Raw genomic sequence first — 15,915 nt, 5'->3', positions numbered from 1 at the left:
CGGGCACGTGCTCGTTCAGTCGAGGACGAGCGCCCGTTTCCCTCTGTCACTCTTACAGGGACCACAACTTCTTCAGCAGTCAATAGCATCACGATCGCTTCAGTGGTTTTCATGTTACAGCCTCCGGTTCGTTTCGCGCTGAATGCGCATTATACACGTGAGGGGAGTCAAACGGAAACGAGTTAAATGGAAAATGTGATATCATGTATAGATACCACCTCATGGGCGTCACAGTTGTTAGCGGAATCTCAAGTTCGACAGCAGTCGTATGGGATACGATGGAGCCAATGCTGTCCGCCCGCTGAGCCACGCCTGCAGTTGCTCTGGACTGTGAGCGCCCTCTCCTGTTCCGGTAGAGGACTGCTGGCAACAGCCACTCAGCCCACTCGCATGAAGAGCCACTTCGCTTTAGGACACTGTTACGTAGACAATCATTTGTGCTTAATAAAGCGAGCCTTATCACAGTTGAAACTGTGATAGCTGGACTCTGTTTGTTGCTGCGTTATCTGTAATGAGTATTCGTTCACTTGGAAAACTACAAGTTAGGTAAATCTTCTATTTACTGCATTAACTTGATCGCTAAACATTTTTGCTACTGTCCAGCTTTCCTACTGCGACAGTTGCCTACCACTCTGCAGCCCACTTCTCCTTACCATTGTGCTCAGAGCTGTACACAACAGAAAAAAGTAAATTAACTGGTTATTATTTCAAAAGTAATCGTCATAACGGCTAAAACATTTATCCATCAGTCATACAAGACGGTCAGTGCCTTCATGGAAAATTATTTGCATTTGTCTACAGAATCATTAGTATAGCCATACGTGCACCTATTTGTTCGATGCAAAATGACGACCACAGATTTCTTCAGGGTTCCAGTAATATGGAAATAGCAGGTAGAGAGTTTGGGATTGCATGGAGGAAGTGTAAGGACTTACCACCGAAACTTCGCTAGCATAGTCTAAACAGACTTGGCAATATGTGAGTTTGACAATGTGTTGCGAAGGTGTTCCGAGTATTCTGTACAAGTAACACTGAAAATCTTCCACACAGTCACAATCGCTATCCAAGCAATTTCCATACTTTTGGAGACCTGAAGAAAGACATGCATGACCATCAATTTGCATCATACGAAAAAGGCACGCCTAGGTACAATCATGGATCCATAGGCAAACGCAAACATTTATCCATGGGGACATTGACTCCCTGGTCTGACAATAAGATAAATGTGTTAACAGCTGTAGTGACTACTTTGAAACAATAAACAGTTTACTTATTTTATTTTGATTGGTCTCATTTTCATTTGACTGCACATTAGGGGATGGTAGTCAAAATGAGGGTACAAGATGATACGTAGATTCACTTTTCACAAACAGCTGGTAGTTGTTTGTAGTTGGATGGAGGCAGTCAACTCAAACTTGGGACCATCGTGTCAAAGGGCCCATTGTACATTGAAGCACACCTCAATTGCTAATTTTAACACAGAACGGAAATACATTACCATTCAAATCAAGAGTTACTCCGCTGTTGTATTTTACTCCCACCTGTATGAAATACTGTTAAAATAAGATAAATCTGTAATTTATTTAGTAGGGAAATGATTTCTGAAATGTGTAAACCTTACCCACTTACACAGTTACCAGCTGTGATCACCCAGTTTTCGTTTAGGATGGTTCCAGCGCAATGAAAATAGTCGTAATAGTAGTAGTAGACCTGAAAACAAATTTTAAAAAAAGTTTGTTCTTAGAGTTTCGAGAATATTTTGAGTCGTCACATTTTATGTTACCTAGTTTATTCAAAAGAAATTCTTTCATTCATTCGGCTTTTCTGTTTTCTTAGGTCACAGCGGGGTGAGAAAATCATTTCATTAGGTACTTATAACACTGCTACTAAGGCTACAATATTCAGAACAATCCTTTGTGATCATATAAGTGGAGCTTAGTTGGGACTGAAAGATTTTGCCTAGATCTACATGGTTTGAAACCGTGTTAACATGTTTTAGAAGAAACTACTAAAAGGTGAGTTAGTTTCTAACGATAAGGAAATTGAAACTTTCTGGCAGATTAAAACTATGTGCCCGACCAAGACTCGAACATCAGGACCTTTGCCTTTCGCAGGCATGTGCTCTACCATCTGAGATCCCCAAGCATGGACCACGACCAACCATCACAGCTATACTTCTCCCAGTACCTCGTCTTCGACCTTCCAAACTTCACAGAAGCTCTTTTGTGGCAAAGCCATGGCTCTGCTATACCCTTTCTTCCAGGAGTGCTAATTCTGCAAGTTTCGCACCAGAGCTTCTGTGAAGTTTCGAAGGTAGGAGACGAGACACGGGCAGAAGTAAAGCTGTGAGGATGGGTTTGAGTCGTGCTTGGGTTGGTCAGGTGGTAGAGCAGTTTCCCGCGAACGGCAAAGGTCCCTGGTTGGAGTCTGGGTGCGGCAAACAGTTTTAATCTGCCAGGAAGTTTCATATCAGCGTACCATCCGGTGCACAGTGAAATTTCGTTCTGGAATAAGGAAATCATCGAATGTCATTCAAGAAGGTACTCCAATTATACTTGTGCAATACAAATTCATCATAGTTGTTATGTAACTACCTGAAAATAACATTAAGTAGTACTGAAGAAATTACCAGCACAGATTCTGATCCGGCCACAATTTAGTCTACCTGGCTGTTACGGCAGCTGACAATTTCATTCAGCCTGAGGGCGAGTGAAGCACTAAGAAATATATCTAATATTTAAGCGAGAAAGGAGATATCAAGAAATCGAAACGTCTGTAGTGAATGGAGAAAGCTCTTCATTTAAATGTGTTTCAACAAAGCCGAGTATGTTAGCTGACTAGGGAGGATAAGATGACGTGTTTCAGCGCAATATACAGTACTGCAAGGCTCTCGAGGATTATATTGTGTATCTGTGACATTACATCGTAAAGTTTAGAGAGGGACTGAAATGATCGTAGAGTATTATTGCCCTGGGAACCACGACTATGATCACAACTGAAGTGCAAAGCCAAATTAGCATCTTGAAGTCAGGGGGCAGCTTTTCACTATCTTTGATCCCGTGCATATATGTGCAGCATAATTCTGGTTGGCAGGGAAGTGTTGAGTTACATTCATTTTCTTTCACTTTCCGTTTTTCTGTTCCATGAATTACTGTTGTTGTTATTGGAGCCGGGACACTTGATTGACTCGATCTGTACTTGTCTATACTGTGCATTTTCGTATGCTTACTGAAATCTAAACTCACTTCGATATCCTTACTGAAGTCATCAGCCGCTTTTACGTCACTCAATTCCCTTCATTACTAAATTAACTATTGTTTGATTTCATTCTCATTAGGCCTTCTTTTAGCTAAGTTGTGCCATAAAGCCATATTTTCCTCAATTCGACTGGTGTGTTACACTTAATTACTGAATCTTACCACCAAATCAGTTTTTATCTGTAAAACCGTATCTTAAAAGCTTATTTTCTCTTGCCATTTGTACTGATTTTTGTCCACAGTAGCTTCCATACAATTTTTTCAAATACTTTCAGGAATTTCTTCAAATTCTTTTCCAAATTAAATTTCTCTTTTTCAAAGATGCTTTTCTTACTGTTGTCAGTATGCATATCATCTTGACTTATGCTGTCGTCAGTTATACTGCTGTTCGAATAACAAAACTCATCTACATCAATACTCCGCAAGCCACCTGGCGGTGTGTGGCGGAGGGCACTTTACGTGCCACGGTCATTACTTCCCTTTTCTGTTCCAGTCGCGTATGGTTCGCGGGAAGAACGACTGTCTGAAAGCCTCCGTACGATCTCTAATCACTCTAATTTTACATTCGTGATCTCCTCGGGAGGTATAAGTAGGGGGAAGCAATATAATCGACACCTCATCCAGAAACGCACCCTCTCGAAACCTGGCGAGCAAGCTACACCGCGATGCAGAGCGCCTCTCTTGCAGAGTCTGCCACTTGAGTTTGCTAAACATCTCCGTAACGCTATCACAGTTACCAAATAACCCTGTGACGAAACGCGCCGCTCTTCTTTGGATCTTCTCTATCTCCTCCGTCAACCCGATCTGGTACGGATCCCACACTGATGAGCAATACTCAAGTATAGGTCGAACGAGTGTTTTGTAAGCCACCTCGTTTGTTGATGTACTACGTTTTCTAAGGACTCTCCCAATGAATCTCAACCTGGCACCCGCCTTACCAACAATTAATTTTATATGATCATTAAACTTCAAATCGTTCCGCACGCATGCTCCAAGATATTTTACAGAAGTAGCTGCTACCAGTGTTTGTTCCGCTATCATATAATCACACAATAAAGGATCCTTCTTTCTATGTATTCGCAATACATTACATTTGTCTATGTTAAGGGTCAGTTGCCACTCCCTGCACCAAGTGCCTATCCGCTGCAGATCTTCCTGCATTTCGCTACAATTTTCTAATGCTGCAACTTATCTGTATACTACAGCACCCTCCGCGAAAAGGCGCATGGAACTTTCGACACTATCTACTAGGTCATTTATATATTTTGTGAAAAGCAATGGTCCCATAACACTCCCCTGTGGCACGCCAGAGGTTACTTTAACGTCTGTAGACGTCTCCCCATTGATAACAACATGCTGTGCTCTGTTTATTAAAAACTCTTCAATCCAGCCACACAGCTGGTCTGATATTCCGTAGGCTCTTACTTTGTTAATCAGGCGATAGTGCGGAACTGTATCGAACGCCTTCCGGAAGTCAAGGAAAATAGCATCTACCTGTATCTAATATTTTCTGGGTCTCATGAACAAATAAAGCGAGTTGGGTCTCACACGATCGCTGTTTCCGGAATCCATGTTGATTCCTACATAGTAGATTCTGGGTTTCCAAAAACGACATGATACGCGAGCAAAAAACATGTTCTACAATTCTACAACAGATCAACGTCAGAGATATAGGTCTATAGTTTTCCGCATCTGCTCGACGACCCTTCTTGAAGACTGGGACTATCTGTGCTCTTTTCCAATCATTTGGAACCCTCCGTTCCTCTAGAGACTTGCGGTACACGGCTGTTAGAAGGGGGGCAATTTCTTTCGCGTACTCTGTGTAGAATAGAATTGGTATCCTGTCAGTGGACTTTCCTCTGTTGAGTGACTCCAGTTGCTTTTCTATTCGTTGGACACTTATTTCGATGTCAGCCATTTTTTCGTTTGTGCGAGGATTTAGAGAATGAACTGCAGTGGGGTCTTCCTCTGTGAAACAGCTTTGGAAAAAGGTGTTTAGTATTTCAGCTTTACGCGTGTCATCCTCTGTTTCAATGCCATCATCATCCCGGAGTGTCTGGATATGCTGTTTCGAGCCACTTACTGATTTAACGTAAGACCAGACCTTCCTAGGATTTTCTGTCAAGTCGGTACATAGAATTTTACTTTCGAATTCACTGAACGCTTCACGCATAGCCCTCCTTACGCTAACTTTGACATCGTTTAGCTTCTGTTTGTCTGAGAGGTTTTGGCAGCGTTTACGCTTGGAGTGAAGCTCTCTTTGCTTTCGCAGTAGTTTCCTAACTTTGTTGTTGAGCCACGGTGGGTTTTTCCCGTCCCTCACAGTTTTACTCGGCACGTACCTGTCTAAAACGCATTTTACAATTCCCTTGAACTTTTTCCATAAAAACTCAAGATTGTCAGTGTCGGAACAGAAATTTTTGTTTTGATCTGTTAGGTAGTCTGAAATCTGCCTTCTATTACTCTCGCTAAACAGATAAACCTTCCTCCCCTTTTTTATATTCCTATTAACTTCCATTCAGGGATGCTGCAACGGCCTTGTGATCACTGATTCCCTGTTCTGCACTTACAGGGTCGAAAAGTTCGGGTCTGTTTGTTATCAGTAGGTCCAAGATGTTATCTCCACGAGTCGGTTCTCTGTTTAATTGCTCGAGGTAATTTTCGGATAGTGCACTCAGTATAATGTCACTCGATGCTCTGTCCCTACCACCCGTCCTAAACATTTGAGTGTCCCAGTCTATATCTGGTAAATTGAAATCTCCACCTAAGACTATAACATGCTGAGAAAGTTTTTGTGAAATGTATTCCAAATTTTCTCTCAGTTGTTCTACCACTAAAGCTGCTGAGTCGGGAGGTCGGTAAAAGGAGCCAACTATTAACCTAGCTCGGTTGTTGAGTGTAACCTCCACCCATAATAATTCACAGGAACTATCCACTTCTACTTCACTACAGAATAAAATATTACTAACAGCGACAAACACGCCGCCACCGGTTGCATGCAATCTATCCTTTCTAAACACCGTCTGTGCCTTTGCAAAAATTTCGGCAGAATTTATCTCTGGCTTCAGCCAGCTTTCTGTACCGATAACGATTTCAGCTTCGGTGCTTTCTATCAGCGCTTGAAGTTCCCGTACTTTACCAATGCAGCTTCGACAGTTTAGAATTACAATACCAATTGCTGCTTGGTCCCCGCATGTCCTGACTTTGCCCCGCACCCTTTGAGGCTGCTGCCCTTTCTGTACTTGCCCGAGGCCATCTAACCTAAAAAACCGCCCAGTCCACGCCACACAACCCCTGCTACCCGTGTAGCCGCTTGCTGCGTGTAGTGGACTCCTGACCTATCCAGCGGAACCCGAAACCCCACCACCCTATGGCGCAAGTCGAGGAATCTGCAGCCCACACGGTCGCAGAACCGTCTCAGCCTCTGATTCAGACCCTCTACTCGGCTCTGTACCAAGGGTCCGCAGTCAGTCCTGTCGACGATGCTGCAGATGGTGATCTCCGCTTTCATCCCGCTAGCGAGACTGGCAGTCTTCACCAAATCAGATAGCCGCCGGAAGCCAGAGAGGATTTCCTCCGATCCATAGCGACACACATAATTGGTGCCGACATGAGCGACCACCTGCAGATGGGTGCACCCTGTACCCTTCATGGCATCCGGAAGAACCCTTTCCACATCTGGAATGACTCCCCCCGGTATGCAAACGGAGTGCACATTGGTTTTCTTCCCCTCTCTTGCTGCCATAATACTTATAGTACTTATAATGTTTAATTCCCTAATCGATTTCCCCCAGCATCATCGGATATGGTTGACTTTCGCTGGTGTTCAAATATTTTCGTGACACTATCGTTTCTACATGGATGATTTTTCAAATCTTTCCTGTCTCTAATAATAATGTCATCGTCAGACCTTTCATATCCTATTTCTAAACGAGAGTTCCTTTTCCAAAGTTCTCTATTGTCTCCTTAAACTGATTTCCCAAGCACAGTCTAAATAACACAAAGGATAGGCTTCAATCCCATCTCACATTCCTCTCGACTCTGCCTCCCTTTCACGTCCATCGACTCGTAGAAATGCAATCTATTTTCTATACAAATTGCAGATAACTTGAGATGTCCAGAAACTGTATTCGACTTAGTACTGTCAAACGTTTTCTCTAAATCAACAAATGCTATGAAAATTGGTTTACCTGACTGTAATTTATCGTCCAAGCTTAGTAGTAGTGTGTGTGTCTATTGCCTCGCGAAGTCCCACATTTCCCCAGATTCCACATTGCTCTTCCCCTTGATCGACTTCTAGCAATCATCCCATTCTTCTGAAGTCAAGTCACATTAGTGTTTAGCAGCCATTTTTAACTACTGTACTTCAGTATTGGAAACGAATAAAGATCAGTCACCATATCGTGTGTCTCCACAGGCACACTCGCTAGTCACCTTAACAGTAGTTGAAAGCGTATCACAGCACACTTCCTGTTGAATTACACTGCGATCATTCCACTATATATAAACTGAAAAGATAGTGCAGAGATAGACAATTCAACACAATCGACAGTTTATACGTTCACACGATACATCATGAACCAGTAACATTCAGGTCATTTTCGTATTTTAATTTTTCAGAAAAACCAAATCTCTGGTACCAATTTAAGGGTTCAAAAAACTACTGAAACGCGATGCCAGCAACAACGCTGCGCTGTTCCACAAAAAAATATGTAACATATTGAAAACTGTGAACTTCTGATAATGGGAACTAAAAATGTCGCTTTAAGAGGCAGGCAGCTCTTTGCCCTTCCCCATCACCCTTTCCACCTAACCGTCTCCCCCCCCCCCCCCCCCCCTCAATCCTCCCTGATTCTCTAAGTCAGTTGTGTGACTTCAAAATCCGAAAAAATCAAAGGGTGCTAGCCTATTGGTTGGGAATGTGGGGAGACTGTGCAGTGTTGCCAGTTTTATCTGGACATAGTCCAACTGATCTACGAAGGTAGTCAGATTGTGTCCTAGATGAATAGGCAAGATGTAACGGATTATATGATTTATAAGCTCACCTATGCTGGTAATTATAATGATTCTATACATTATCCAGTAGATGGAAATTCTTCAAGCTGTTTAGCGCGCAATTTTCAGGACAATTATCAAGGATTCGTTACATGATACATTGTGGTTCATACCAATTATACTATGAGGATGTGGTTGGAAAGGAAGCGTACATTTACAAAGTCTTTATTACGTGAGTTTTGTGTGGCACCTGGAAGAGGAAGGTGTCCCATCCCAGTGGAGGTTATTGACCAGGTTGCTGTTGCTGTACCTGACCATGAAGCACATGTCTCATGTTCTTCTTTGAAGAGAACACACCCAGAGGGCCCTTCAAGTGTATCCAACAACTGCACATTATCGAGAGCCCATTGCGCAGCACGTGATTCCTACTTTGGAAGAGCAAAGATGGGGCAACATCGATGTTGTTTTCCCAGTGATAGATCTGCTTAATGTAACCTTCCATGAAAGTGATATATGCAAAGGTTTTCCGTATGCATCAGCTGCAAGATCACGTGATCAGAATCCATGTTCCTTTTTCTCTGAGGGTATAAAAAAAAACGCTTTTGTCGGCGACACGTTCGGAGTCTACTTTATTTGAAGGTCAGTATCAGAAACACGTTGCTCAGATTCCACTGGAACTGTTGCAAGCATCTGTTGATCATGTATTAATACGGATGTGACATACTGTCGACGTCTCTGGTGCTAATATTGAACAAAGTGTACTAGTGGCGGTTAATAATATAATCAATGTTATGCCTTTCTCACTTGTTTGACCTTTGCTGCCAATTGTCCCATTCCTAATCCATTACTTATCCAAACATTTATATACGTTTGTCTTGCATTCACAGCGCAAGATTTGCAGCTGGTGACCAATAATGTAGATAATTTTTTTCCAGTGTAATCTGATTCCACATTAAAGCATTAGAATATCTACCAAGTTCAGCATTCGATAATTACAGCCAACACTGGATCTCTGTGAGTAGCTGCACTTTCATTAAAATCACCCGGTATACGTTGTGGGAATGTTATACTGAGAGCTAACTTTACATAAATTTGTCATCTGTCAACCTCGTACCATGTCACTATAACAGATCTGTCAGTTCTGAATATGTGGAGTTCTCAGGTTATAATGTATCACTTTGTGGTTATGTTCTCATATTAATGAATTTCCAAGAAGCATGGAAACTGTTGTCATGATTTATTAAGGGATCCATAATTTTTCTTGAAGTCTGATACGTATGTAGTCAACAAAATGAGCCACTTCCACCCCCAAGGGCTAAATGTTACCAAGACGGCCAGTTGCATCACTTTACTGATTCTCCAAAACGCTTGCATGTTGCCGTTATAAATTATTTGTGGTTCCAAAATGGTTCACTTTCATGATTTTCCAAGAAATTTGCTATACACTTTGTCAATATAATTTACTACTCCCTATGAGGGCAGTCTAATCCCTCCTTCCCACACACATCTTGCACAGGTCCTCAAATATACTTTCCATGTGTTATATACATCTTGGATTTGTAGAGTGTATAAGAAGCTCTATGTTTACTGACTGTTATAAAAATTCTTGCCTCATCGTTAGCTAATAAACATTATACACGTTTTACTTTCTCGTGATCTCTTTCAATTCCGTTAGTAAGAAAAATTGTCATTTGGCTGCCTAAAAACAAACTACGTCTACAGATATCAACGATTGTGTCATAAAATTCGCTGATTTCAACCCGAAATTCATTGTTTTTTTTATATAAAACTGACTGATGTTTTACACAAATTTGTTGATTTAGGAACCAAGTTTGCCGATTCCGTAACAAAAAGCTCTGATTTTACCATAAAATTGATTGATTTAGACTCGAATTCGCTAATTTGAACACAAATACGCTCATTTCAACCCTAGGTGCTGTTTTTAAAAACAGTTTCATAACTGAATTTAAGGCTTACTCGTTTGCTAAAGTGTCAAATATAACTGTAAACTATATGTATATCCATAACATGGGCTCCGTTATGAGTATTACACAGTCTCTGTTAGGAAACACCTCACTTCGGCTGTATTCTGTGGTGAGTTGACTTTCATTGTATGACGGACACTCAAATGCTTCCACATTATGTAACTGCACTGAATACTGCTATGTTGTTGTAAAGGCAATAGTTCAGTTACGACTGCAAACTCTTCATCAAGTACTACTCCAACATCGACAGACGTTGATCTGGCTGGTTCAAATGGCTCTGAGCACTATGGGACTCAACTGCTGAGGTCATTAGTCCCCTAGAACTTAGAACTAGTTAAACCTAACTAACCTAAGGACATCACAAACATCCATGCCCGAGGCAGGATTCGAACCTGCGACCGTAGCGGTCTTGCGGTTCCAGACTGCAGCGCCTTTAACCGCACGGCCACTTCGGCCGGCAGACGTTGATCTGAAATTGGTCAAATAAAATGTGAACAGTAGCACTGCACTGACGGCTAGATGAACTGGTAGGTTTATACACATGCAGCCAAGTTGAAACGAGTTATTGTAGGGTAGCTACCTTCGAGTTTGCTCAATCCTGTCAAGTAGGAGTATGGAATGTGGGTGCACTTCTACAAAAGAGCCAGTACTGTGTGGGCAGGTCGGATAGAGCAGTGGAGAGAGTTTATGTAGGTCCTGTTGCTGGAAATAAATAAGTCATGGACAGCAAACAGAATTTAAAGTAGCTCATGAACAGCTTTTATAAGGAAGGAAACTATGAGAGACTGCAAGGGTCTTTGAAAAATTGTAATAAATCAGATGTTGCTTACTTCGATTACTGTGAGGAAAAGGTATTATACAGTTTTTTTTTAATGTCTTAAATGGTCTGAACATGGATCTGTGGCTCAGACCTCCAGACAGCATGTGTTTTCTAATCGGAGCATTTTTACAGTCTGTCAGTGATTCCTGTATGGGATCACAGTCACCAAAACCGTGCATGTATACTAGTATTGTACATTATCCATCGCTTCACTGTGCAACGATGTACTGTACCTACCAGACTATAATATAAGTGACACATCAGTGTGTGTAAAAATGGAGATGATCCATAATTGGTGATGGAACCTGGGCGCAGGTAAAAGTACACCACTGGCCTTTAAAATTCCTACACCACGAAGGTGACGTGTTACAGACGCGAAATTTAACCGACATGAAGAAGATGCTGCGATATGCAAATGATTAGCTTTTCAGAGCATTCACAGAAGATTGGCGCCGGTGGCGACCCTTAGAACGTGCTGACATGAGGAAAGTTTCCAACATGTACAAACAGCAGTTGACCGGCGTTGCCTCTTGAAACGTGATGTCTCGTGTAAGGAGGAGAAATGCGTACCATCACGTTTCCGATTTTGATAAAGGTCGGATTGCAGCCCATCGCGATTGCGGTTTATCATATCGCGACATTGCTGCTCTTGTTGGTCGAGATCCAATGACTGTTAGCAGAATATGGAATCGTTGGGTTCAGGATGGTAATACGGACCGCTTTGCTGGAACCCAACGGCCTCGTATCACTAGCAGTCGAGATGACAGGCAACTTATCCGCATGGCTGTAACGGAACGTGCAACCACGTCGCGATCACTGAGTCAACAGATGGGGATGTTTGCAAGACAACAACCATCTGCACGAGCAGTGCGACGACGTTTGCAGCAGCATCGACTATGAGCTCGGAGACCATGGCTGCGGTTTCCCTTGACGCTGCATCACGGACAGGAGCGCCTGCGATGGTGTACTCAACGACAAACCTGGGTGCACGAATGGCATAACGTCATTTTTTAGGATGAATCCAGCTTCTGTTTACAGCATCATGATGGTCGCATCCGTGTTTGGCGACATCGCGGTGAACGCACATTGGGAGCGTGTATTCGTCATCGCCATACTGGCGCATCACCCGGCGCGATATTATGGGGTGCCATTGGTTACACGTCTCGGTCACCTCTTGTTCGCATTGACGGCACTTTGAACAGTGGACTTTACATTTCAGATGTATTACGACCCGTGGCTCTACCCTTCATTCGATCCCTGCGAAACTCCACATTTCAGCAGCATAATGTACGACCGCATGTTGCAGGTCCTGTACGGGCCTTTCTGGATACAGAAAATGTTCGACTGCTGCCCTGGCCGGCACATTCTCGAGATCTCTCACCAATTGAAAAACGCCTGGTCAATGGTGGCCGAGCGACTGGCTCGTCACAGTTCGCCAGTCACTACTGTTGCTGAACTGTGGTATCGTGTTGAAGTTGCATGGGCAGCTGTACCTGTAGACGCCATCCAAGCTCTGTTTGACTCAATGCCCAAGCGTATCAAGGACGTTATTACGGCCAGAGGTGGTTGTTCTGGGTACTGGTTTCTCAGGATCTATGCACGCAAATTGCGTGAAAATGTAATCACATGTCAGTTTTAGTATATTTGTCCAATGAATACCCGTTTATCATCAGCATTTCTTCTTGGTGTAGCAATTTTATTAGGCCTGTGCACCTGAAGTAAAAAAAGAGCGTATTACACTAAAGATTTCTATGTGAGCCCTGCATTGTGCTGTTGACATTTTGTGGAAATAAATGAAATATCTGCTCTGTCTGTGCACTGATGTGAAGGTAAGCTCGTGCCCATCGTGAGTACACACAAAAGTTGCGGTGTTGGCTGGCACCAGTTTAAGCTGTCGCATCTGTGCCAACATCCATCTGATGTCAGTCCATAGCTGCTGCCGTCATTCCCCACTTGTGGCGTCCACAGAGCTGTATGGCGCCTGCTGGTATAGGGCCTTTATGCGGCCGGCATATGGCCTGTGGTCTGGCGCAACACCTCAGAGAGCATGTAGCAGGCTTCGACCTCGTAGAGTCCTACTGTGAGAACAAGCACCGTCTGCTCGAGAGTCCGGTGTCTGCTTGTGGGGACGGTGGCAGTCGTGTTGGAGTTAGCATGGTACATGCTTAAAAATGTAGTTATACCCATCCTGTCGTACTAGAACACATTGTTCAGCATGACTATGTAAGAAAATGGGTATGTATGATACGATGAGGGGATAGCATACCAGAAAGATCTTGCTCAGAAACGGGTTGTGCATATTAACACACAGTGTATGGTAGAGGTAACAACATTTAGAGCGGTGTTATTGGAAAATCATTATACCGCAAGTTGGCGCGTCGCTTTTTATAACACAAGTGCTTGTGTGGCGTACTTGTACACATGCAAAGAACAGCTGTCTTTATGTTACCAAAGTAAACATGTAAGAGCAAAATCACAGTTTGCTTACTTAAACAATGATAAAATAAAATACATCCTATGAGCTTCACCACTTTTTTAATTACACAATAACAAAATAAACTTTTATTATATCATCATGTTGTCACATGCAAGCGTTTACCCATAGTAATGACTCATTAGAATTATTAGACACTACATTTCCATCAGATCCCAGCCAACCGCTTATCTGATTGCTAATTATAACATACGCAATGGCCTCATTGTGAAGTTGTGCTACTAGCTTGGAATCTAATCATTTTCTTGCACAGATCGTCAATTTTTCCTCACCTACCTCGCATTTTGTTTCACATTATCGCTCCTCAGTTGGACATATGACATTACGACTTATCGCTTTCTTAGCTCAAACAATAATGGAGGAATAGATACAGATTCACAATTGTAAAACAACAGTGGAGTGGTTTACGACAATTGCTTTTAGGGTTGGCACACTTTATACATAGGCATGTCCTACAGTTAATTATTACTGAACCACTAATAAATTATAGTGACATCACACGAACTTTTTGGAAAAACATTAAACCGAAAGCGTGTTACTATCAGAGTGATGTAATACAACTTGAGAACTCTGTGCAGTCGTAATAGGGTGATCATTTATAATGAGATGGTACACTGTTATTTAAATTAATGTGTTGGTATGACATTCCAATGATACATATTTACGTGAGATGTCAGACACTGGGAAAACTACATCGCATCTGTTGTAGTGGTGGCCATTGCAGTGCAAGGGACGTGAAATTTGGATCATTTTTTTTGTTTTCGTTCTGTAGAGGCTGTGACGTGTGGATGAGGATACAGCGTCTCCACTGTTGTTCATTCTGTTCCTATAAATCGACAGGCAAGGTGTACAGCTCTCCAGATGTCGTACATGTGTATGGCCTTGTGCCTCCTCGCCGCCATCCCCGAAATATAGATACAACCAACTTTTTTGAGTATGAAACACTTCTGTAAATATACCCTTCATTCACTGCAGTGTAACTGCTAAAGTGAATCACAGTGTAAATGTTTTACACATGTGTATCAAGAAATAAGGGTTTGAAATTGTTCATTTCCTGCCCAACCACATCCCTACACTGTAATTCCTAAACTGAACCACAGTGCAAATGTGTATCATATAACAAAAACTTTATAACTGTCACGACAAATGGTTATTACCCAGTGAAAACGTAGCCCCTATTGTAGTAATACACAGAATCAGGATAACTGCTCATGTAATTGTGCTTTTAAATAACCGTATCCAGGAAATCTTGACACTGAGCTTGGGTACTACCTAATCTGTTACGAATGTCACGTGGACTAGGTCTGATAAATGTGACAAACTTGCAGTCTGTTCACCTATCAACAACTAGTAGAATTTTCCTGCCATTTTGAAGTCACACAACTACCCTAGAGAAGTGGTTAGTGAGGAGAGGGACAGGAAGATGGCAATGAGTAGCGAGGGTGGGTGGGGATAGTGAGGGGAGACATTCATCTTGACATTGGTGGAGATCTGACAACAATGCAGGTTATCTTTGTACTGGTACTGATCTGCTACTATACGCTGCACCTGGGAAGGTATACAAGAAATGGAAATGCTCATTACAAGGATATTTTAGTAAAGACAACAGGTGGCTAAATAATTATCTTTTACTGTCCTATAAAAGGCATCCAGAAAGTACAAAAAGTTTCACAAGTAAATTTGTGCGTCAATGACATAATTTCGTAATTGTTACTGATATATGGTAGCTTATATATCTAATGATAGTAGTAATATGCTGAGTTTTAAAATACATGTGTATCAACATTTTTCAGCACTGGAGGTAAAATGAAATGAGGCTAGAATATGTATTATGGAATATTTTGTAATACTTTACCACAAAAGGGAACTCGCCCTCTGCAGCTTCTGAACCTCCATAAATTCTTGAGCTACGCAGCCTGCCAGGTGCACCTGAAACAATAAAAGCATACACTGATATTCTTGTCATGCAGGTTCCTGTTGAGTTTTCATACGACTTCCAGGTGTCCTGAATTTTGCGGAACAGTCCTTGTATAATTTATTTTCTATCTGTGATCCTAAATACACTCTTAATGCCACAGAATGCCTTGTCTTATCCTCCTTGCACTATTCCTTTTGTATTTATTTTTAAGTTTTTGCCTGAGCTTGTATAGAGGTCAATACATAATACCCATTTCTTGGAAACCAGTGAACGTCGCATTCACAATGGATTTTGTTATTTAATTTCCCAAATTGGTTGTTTACCTGTATTAAGTCAGATGTCATAGTTTAGTACTTATTTGGTTCCAGTACTTTCAGCTATGTAATGTATTTGCCATATTTTTCAAGTTCAAATTCAAGTGAAAATTAATAGTCTATGCAATACTA

The 15,915-nt window shown here is 42.0% G+C and overlaps 1 protein-coding gene across 1 annotated transcript in view; it reads right to left on the bottom strand.

Annotated features, from left to right (window-relative positions):
- The window catches only part of LOC126482041 (trypsin alpha-3-like), a 117,271-nt gene that overhangs the window by 53,768 nt on the left and 47,588 nt on the right, over positions 1 to 15,915 (bottom strand). Inside the window, exon 2 of the mRNA XM_050106014.1 lies at positions 15,407 to 15,480. Within this exon, the coding sequence (XP_049961971.1) occupies positions 15,407 to 15,447 (41 nt within the window). The 5' untranslated portion in view covers positions 15,448 to 15,480. The remainder of the gene's footprint in view (positions 1 to 15,406; positions 15,481 to 15,915) is intronic.

The sequence above is a fragment of the Schistocerca serialis genome, chromosome 5 (assembly GCF_023864345.2).
Source record: "Schistocerca serialis cubense isolate TAMUIC-IGC-003099 chromosome 5, iqSchSeri2.2, whole genome shotgun sequence".
Classification (NCBI taxonomy): domain Eukaryota; kingdom Metazoa; phylum Arthropoda; class Insecta; order Orthoptera; family Acrididae; genus Schistocerca; species Schistocerca serialis.
Note: the sequence above shows the minus strand (reverse complement) of the source record. Positions and strands in the feature narration are given on the sequence as shown.